We start from the raw sequence: 8297 nt of genomic DNA, 5'->3' as shown, positions 1-8297 counted from the left end.
AGATGAGAACAGTAGAGGAGATTCCTCTTATATTCACAGGTCTTTTAAAGTAGTTTCATTATAAGGCAGCTTTATTTTCTTTGAAATGTTAGGATTTTCTGGAGCATACCATATTATTCATAAATATCTGGTACTCACTAGATAATGCTACAAAACACCTTCCATTTTGGATTATCTTCACAGTTATCTTCCTGAGCACAGATATTCAAAGTTGCCCACAGTTGGCTACTGAGAATCAGGAAAGGGAACAAAGATAGAATAGTAGTTTGAAGGTAAGTAGAGGGCAAGGAGACATAGTAACTAAGGCCGTAATGAACCTTTGACTTACTGCCACTTGCAAAGATTGATAGCATGGATTGATACATTTTTTTCCATTTACTGTTTAGACATGTAATCCTGGGCAAATGATTGAACCTCTGAGTCTGATTCTTTATTGGTAAAATGAGGCATCATGACTTTGATTATCTGCCGTAGGATCACAAGATTGAGTAGGCAGTTAACACTGGTGGCCCCCAAGGAGCCACATCTGGTATTTGCACTCTTTTTTAGTCCCCTTCCACACTGATTGGGCCAGTGTGATTTGGTCCATGGGGCGTCATCAAGCAGAGGCTTGATAAGCACATGCACATTGGGGCTTGTCCTCTTGGAACTCTGAGCCACAGTGTAAAGAGGTCTGGTGATTCTACTGGAGAAATGAGGTGGAGAGAGATTTCTAGCCAAACATCAAGCTGTGCCAGCCATGCCAGCAGCACCAGACATGTGAGGGAAGAGGCTATCTTGAATAGTCCAGCACCAGCAGATAACACATGGAGCAGAACTACCCAGCTGAATTCAGAATTGGGAGAAAGAATAAAGTATTTTATTTTTATTTTATTTTTTGCTGTGGAAGATTTTGTCCTGAGCTGACATTGCTGCCAATCCTCTTTTTTTTTTTTTTGGCCTTGAGGAAGATTAGCCCTGAGCTAACATCTGTGCCAATCTTCCTCTCTTTTTTGTATGTGGGACACTTCCACAGCATGGCTGGTGAGTGGAGTAGGTCTGCACCCAGGACTTGAACCTGTAAACCTGGGCTGCCATAGCAGAGTGCATGGAACTTAAATGACTTGGCCACAGGGCTGGGCCCTAATAAGGTATTTTAAACCACTAACTTTGGGGTAGTTTGTTGTGCGCCAGAGTTGTGGTGTGCTGGATGTCCTGAAACTTTGTGAAAACTAAATTTGTAATTGGTCAGGGCCAAGTATAGTGGCCTTCCTGTTATGTGTTTTATTCATTCGCTCAACAGGTATTTGAGTTCCTGGAATACCGTAGTGAGTGTGGCATAGATAACTGCCTTCATGGATTTCTTTAATGGATGAAATCAATAAATGGGAAACGAAGAAGGTACAGCCAGGAGACAAAGCATGGAACCATCCAGCCTGGTCTTTCTATGGCTCAGAACCTCATTTTGCCTTTATTAACAACCTGCTCATCTCAGAATAGGCTAGTTGTGCTGCTATAATGAACAGTCCTGAAACCTCAAATGATTTAAAACCATGCAAGTTTTTATCTCATACATGTCCAACTTGGGACCAAAAAGGCTCTGCTCCATATCATCTTTAGTGATAGAGGTTGATAGAGCCTCCACTGTGTCTAGTGTAGCCAGTCTTTGGAAGGGGAAAGAATGTGGAGAATTGCCTTTTAAAATGCATTTTTTTGGCCAAAGCATCACATGGCCATGCCTAGCTTTAAGGGGTCAGAGAAGTGCAATCCTACCATGTGTCAGGAGGGAAACCAAAAATAATTTTTGGTTCAACACTAATGACTACCAGCAAACATCCAGCCTTTCTAGGCTTAATGCCTGCAAGAGCTGGATTTTCTCACAGTCCTGGGTATCTGATCCCTTGACAAGGTCTTCCTTCTTTTTCCACCTTCACCCTGTAACCAGCAAGCTGAAACTTAAAGGGTGAGGAGGAAAGGAGAGTAGTTCACTATGTACCTTTTGTAAGGCAGTGTGGCAGTGTACAAACGTATCGCATCTCTTCACATCATTCAGACCTCACTGTGGCTTGTGTATCCTAGAGCAGCCATTCATCAGTTTTTAGTACTGCCTACAGGATTGAGTAATATGAGAAACTTTGGTGGCAGAGAAGAAAAAGGGAGAAGGCAACAGAATTTTAGAACTGGAATGTGACTAAGACCATTAAATCTAAACTTCTGAATTTACAATAAGATGGAGTACTATGTTGTCCCAGATCTCAGCTTAAGACCTAAGACAATAAAAGTAGATATTGGTGGGTAGTTGCTATGGACTGAATTGTTTCCCCCCACCAAATTCTTATGTTGAAGCCCTAATCTCAATGTGATGGCATTTGGAGATGAGGCCTTAGGGGGATAATTAGGTTTAGAGGAGGTCCTAAGTGTGGGGCCCTCAAGAGAAGCTTAGCGCCCTTATAAGAAGAGACACAAAAGAGCTTGGTCTCTCCCTGCCATGTGAGGACACAGTGAGAAGGCAGCCCTCTACAAGCCACAAGAAAAGAGCTCTCACCTGGAACTGACTGTGCTGGCACCTTGATTTTAGGCTTCTAGTCTCTAGAACTGAGAAAATAAATTTGTTTCTTAAGCTACCCAATCTATGCTATTTTGTTATGGTAGCCTGAGCTGACGAAGACAGTAGTGGTGGTAGAACTTCACCAGTAACTAAATGAGCATCAGTCATACTAACTCCCCCAATTGTTTTATGTCCCTAGATTTTTATGCTTTAGACTGAACACGTTGGGGCTGAGACCTTTAAAGTGTAGTAGGTTTTAGCTTAAAAATTGCACGCAGATTCTGCTATACATCTTAGATTTAATATTTACAATTTTTTTTCTGAACAAATCTTCCACTAAAATGGCTTGATGTGGATCTTCAGCTGGAGAAACCGAAGGCCAGAGAGGGTTAGTGTCTCCTGGGTTAGTAGTGTAACATATGGTCATAGAATTAAGGAGTCCCAAAGTTCTATCTGGATTCTCAGACTCTAGAAGAAGAATCTGGATTTTTCCTAGCCCTTGGACAATTTATCCAAACTTTCTGAGCTTCAGTTTCCTCCTCTCTACAATAGGGATAATCATAGTCCTTCCTTATATATTTAGAATTAAATGATAAGAGAATTAAATGCGAATAGGTCGGTAAAACACCTAGCGCGCTGCTTGGCACAAGAGCACAATTAATACCGCCCAAGCTCTCATAGCGCGTCAGTGACAGAGCCCAGGCTAGAGCCCCGGTGTCCTATTTCCTTGCCGAGTGTTCTTCCCATCACGTCACATGGAACGCTTCTTGGAACGCCACGCGCAAAATGCCCAAGAAACTACATTGCTTGACCCAGTCAAGATGCAGCGCAAGTAAAACGCCGGACGTCGGCCCCCAGAAGTGCGCCTGCGCGCGCGTGCTCCCTTGCCTCGCGTCGGGACGTGAGGCGCCTGCGCACGGGGCCCAGCGCGTCCTCTAGGACTTACCCAGTAGGCACCGCTTCGGTCTCGGGTCAAAATGGCGAGCAGGCCTACCGGTAAGTTGCTGGTGTGCAGCCTGGCGGGCGTCGCACGCTCGACCTTTTGTTCTCATAGCAACTTGCTCCTCTTCCTCTGCTCTGAATGGCCAGGTTTGCGGCGTGAGGGAAGGTGGCGGCTCCGGTCCAGCCTGAGGACGCCTTTTCCCCACCCCGGTGCTGTCCGCAGGCCGGGCTCGCCTGGAGGGTTGGGGTGTGCGCCGCGGTCGGTGAAGGTGCCTGCGGGCCTCCGACAGCCCCGCGTTCCGGCTGCCCGTGCTTGGCGCTCCTTCCCCTCGGCCCTAGAAGTGTTCAAGGAGATAATTAGTGGAGACTTTCAGCCAAAATGAACTTGATTGCTTACTGTGAGCCAAGCGCTGTGATTTAGCTCGATAGATTCTCCTGCCAGCGCGACGAGGGAGGTGTTAGTTCCCTTTTTCGCTGATAAGGTATCTGAGGCGAAGTGACCGGAGGAAATAGGATTTGAAACTTCATTCCATCTCTCGCGCTTCTCAAACTGGGAAGTAGAGGCCGCTGAGCGAGGGTTACAGCGAAGCTTCAGGTTAACCTTGGCCTATCTGGGACGTCAACTTGATCTGCAGATTTGGAGAAATTTGTATTTATTGTGGGCACTAGAACAAGCATATTTGTTATGGAATAGAATACAGAAATTACCGAAATATTTAAAACAAAACATGAATATAAAGTAGGATTGTCTCTGGTTTGTTTCTTTTTTGCCAATCTCTGCCCTCTGGCGGTATAAATTGGAGTAGCTTTTAAAAAATGTTTGTCCTCTTTTCCTTGCCCCCAGCAGTTGTGAAGCTGTTAAGAAACATCAGATCGCCAGAAAAATCCGTTAACCTAAACGACATTGAGCTTTTTGGGGGTGATGGAGACTATTCATTATTTCATTAATTTGACGGATATTGAAGGCACTCACTCTGCTTCTGTGCTGTGTTTGGGAACTAGATAGATGTGGCCTCAGCCCCTGTCACTAGCTGGCCCTGATTTGGGGTAGGATTACTTCTGGAAGCCTTATTCCTCTTCGGCAACGACAGGCTTGTTGTAAATAAACCAAGTTAATGGGGGTAAAGCAAATAGGATAGTGCCTAGCTCACAACAGGTGTTCAGTGAATGTTAATCATCACCATCACTGGTAAATATGTTTACAAATAATTTGTTTTCGACAAGTATGTTTGTAGATTGTTTACTCTTTGATAACTTCCTTTTCTAGAAGCAGTGTTATACATGGCGCTTAATTTCCAAGGAGATTTACCAAAGCAGTGTAATCTGTGACGTACTGAGGAGTAGAGGGTGAGAAGGGTTGGAGTAAAAGGAGAGTTTGCTTTCCTTCCTTGGTGAGGGGCTAGCCTGAGACAAATTTTTTTTTTTTTGGCAAGGAAGATTTGCCCTGACCTAACATCTGTGCCAGTCCTCCTCTACTGTGTATGTGGGTCACCAGCATGACTTGATGAGTGGTGCAGGTCCACGCCCGGATCTGAACCCACAAACCCCAGGCTGCTGAAGTGGAGTGCACGAACTTAACAACTATGCTGCCCAGCTGGCCCCCTAGAGAGAATTTTAAAAGCAAATTTAACCTTGCTCTACCTCCTCTTCTCTCTGTATCACATCTCTTCTATAAACGTCAGGAACTATGATGTTGCCCTTAGCTCCTACTGAGTTCCCTAGTTTTAACCTTACCTATTTCTCTTCAACGATTTTCAAACATCCCTTCCTTTGGTGGAAAGTTAGCTGCTTGGGAGGAGGAAAATGGGCTTCTTTTACTAGTCTATATTAATATTAAATGCCTAAAGTATCAAAATCCTCTCACAGCTACATATATTTTTAAAGAAGGTAGCCAAGGGAAATAAAGGTAATGCAGAATAAAAATTTTGGAGGATGCGTGTCATTTAGACCTGCAAGCATATACTGAAATCTCCCCTTTTCATACAACTCTAACTCCCTTGAAAAGAAAAGTTTACAATTTCCTGTAATCTAGTTCTCAAACTGCAAATGATGGAGAAGTTCTGAGTTCCTTTTCTTTCTCCTGCCCCTCAATTCTGATAGTAGCAGGGAGATGTAAAGAGATGGGACACTTGACTCTGAGAGGCTGGAGAGGCAGTAATTTTACCTATAGATCTTTTGTACGTTAGCTGTTTCAGTTTACTCTTTTTTCCATGACTTGCTGCCCAATTTGTTACCTGCAGTCACTTTTGCTCATAAATAAGATAAACAGTTTTTGTCTACAGATTATAGAGTATATGCTTTTAAAAGGAAATCCCTTCGTATGTTTGCATTCTTTAACAAGGTAACTATAGGAGTACTGGGTCCTACATACAGTGAATTATAGCAACTAACAGTGTGACAACATCAGTTGCAGCATCAAGCCGGTGGCTGGAGGGTATTCGAAAATGGTATTACAATGCTGCTGGGTTCAATAAACTGGGTGAGTATCTGTGCTTTCTTCTTCTGTTTTTTTTTTCCTTTTTTGCTTTTTATGAGCATAGTGCTTTTGCAAGAGTTGTTATTCCAAAAAAATACTTTAGCTAATTGTACCTGTGTATATTAGAAGATTTTAAAATTAGGTCGCATTTAAGTTATTTTAAATCCATTTCCTTTTTTTTATTTTCAGAAGAAAGGGATGGAATCATCTCAGATGTTTGAGGTGGAAATGATTTGTCTTCTAGAAATATGGTAGCAGGACATTTACCTTATTATTTACTCCCTCTCCCAACTCCTCCACTTGAGATTTTAACATTTAAGTTACATGAACTTTGAAAGTAGAGATTTTTCAGATGTTAAAGTTCTCTGACATCTTTACAATCATCTGATGCCTGATTTTTTTAGAACTTGATAATTTGCCATGACCTTCATCTTTTGTTATTGAAGCTTAATGGAAGCATCCTTAAATGTTACTGGTTCCTTAGTACGTTATTTTAAGATTCTTTAGTACCTTGATCTCAGATTTAAAGTATAAGAAAGTAGAGATGTGGTTTATTGGTATGTTTAAAAATAAGATAGACTTTTTAAAAATTGTTTTAGATAAAATGTGAATTTTTTGGCAGTAGATTTTAAAAGGCTTATATATTGTTTCTAAGTACTGTTTAAGAAATAATCCATTAAGTTCATCATTATGTATGAAATGTATTGTTTCCATCATACCTAACTCTTGATATTTCACCGAAGTCTTAAGCTATGTCATGAAGATATTTTATTCATTTAGAAAAATTCGTAATTTTTGAGATGCATATTCAATCTGACTCTCATTTTCCATGATAGGGTTAATGCGAGATGATACAATACATGAGAATGACGACGTAAAAGAAGCCATAAGAAGGCTTCCTGAGAACCTTTATAACGACAGGGTGTTTCGTATTAAGAGAGCACTGGACCTGACCATGAGGCAGCAGATCTTGCCTAAAGAGCAGTGGACAAAATATGAGGAGGTAGAACAGCTTTTATGTGTCTGACAATGTTTGTCATTAAGGATTGGTATTAGAAATGGAGAAACACATTCTTTTATGTTCTCCTTTAGAGTTCTTAAAGTTATGTTAAATAAATATCCTTATGACTATCTGGTGAGGTTAATAGAGCAAATGTTAGCTCTATTTTAGAGATGGACACATTGAGACTTAAAGGTGAAGTGACTGTTCCAAAATCACTAAGCAAGTCTCTAGAAGAGAGATCAGGGCTGGGATCCAGGTGTTCTGCCTCCCAGGCCATTGTTCTCCCTCTACACTCTGCTTCCTGCTCAGATGACAAAATGGTGGTGTTCATGTGATCTTTGCATTGAGTGGCCTTGTAGCTCCTGGGAAGGACTCTGAAGCAAACCCTCACCCCTTGAACTGCATTGAATCTGGGCAAACACTTGTAGACTCTCATTTCTTTTTCTTCTCTGACAGACTTTCCTCTCATAACCTATCAGCAACTTATTACAATATCTTTGTGGGTTTTTACATTTTAGAAAAGAGACAGTTCTTAGTCTACTTGAGATATATTTTCTTAAGTTGGAAATGAATTTTGATGGATTTCTTTTGTTTGAGAGCTGTTGAGTGCTTGGGATATGTCAGTATGTGATGGTGGCATCTAATCTTTTTCTTTTATTCTCTAGGATAAATTCTACCTTGAACCATACTTGAAAGAGGTTATTCGGGAAAGAAAAGAGAGAGAAGAATGGGCAAAAAAGTAATCATGTAGTTGAAATCGGGTGCAGCTGTCCTCAAAGTGTTTTTATGAAGTTGGTTAAACCTGAAATGTACAATTTAGAACTGTTTGGGCTGCAAATGTATTAATTTAAATAAATGTCTGTTATAATTATTGGTGGAGTTTTTGAATTCTAAACATTATTCTGAAAAACTACTGAATTTACTTATCTGTTACAATTCTTTCCAGACTTGTGAGATACTTTTTATTTAGTATTTGCCTCCTGGAGCTCAGATAAGCCACTCTAGTCAGTTTCCTCACTGATTGGCTACCTTCTCAGTTTATGAAGGATATAGCGTTCTTCCAAGTGTTATAGTCACCTTTATCTGGTCTTTGTGGACTAGCAAGACTCTCAGCCCCACCAGGGCCCGACTTGCAGGGATGGAATGGGGTGAGAAACAAGTGCCAGTGACTTTATCTTACCTGAAGCAAACAGCATGCAGGTTTGAGCAAACAGCAGACTAGATTGCAGACTTTAAAAGTTAGTGAATGAAAGAAAAGAGGATTCACCCCCAAGTTTGCCAGGATTGGGAAACAGCCCTCTTCAACCTCTGCTCTCCAAATATAATTGATTTTGCACCTTTTTTAAAAA

At 41.4% G+C, this 8297-nt stretch overlaps 1 protein-coding gene across 1 annotated transcript; it reads left to right on the top strand.

Moving 5' to 3' along the window:
• The first annotated feature begins 3263 nt into the window (after positions 1-3263).
• Positions 3264-7819, top strand: UQCRB (ubiquinol-cytochrome c reductase binding protein). Its single transcript, XM_014847755.3, has 4 exons — positions 3264-3523; positions 5877-5948; positions 6782-6948; positions 7614-7819. The coding sequence occupies exons 1-4, from the start codon at positions 3505-3507 to the stop codon at positions 7689-7691; spliced, it is 336 nt and encodes a 111-aa protein (XP_014703241.1). The 5' UTR covers positions 3264-3504; the 3' UTR covers positions 7692-7819.
• Positions 7820-8297: the final 478 nt, after the last annotated feature.

This window comes from Equus asinus, chromosome 12 (assembly GCF_041296235.1).
Source record: "Equus asinus isolate D_3611 breed Donkey chromosome 12, EquAss-T2T_v2, whole genome shotgun sequence".
Classification (NCBI taxonomy): domain Eukaryota; kingdom Metazoa; phylum Chordata; class Mammalia; order Perissodactyla; family Equidae; genus Equus; species Equus asinus.
This window is presented reverse-complemented; position numbering and strand designations above follow the sequence as displayed.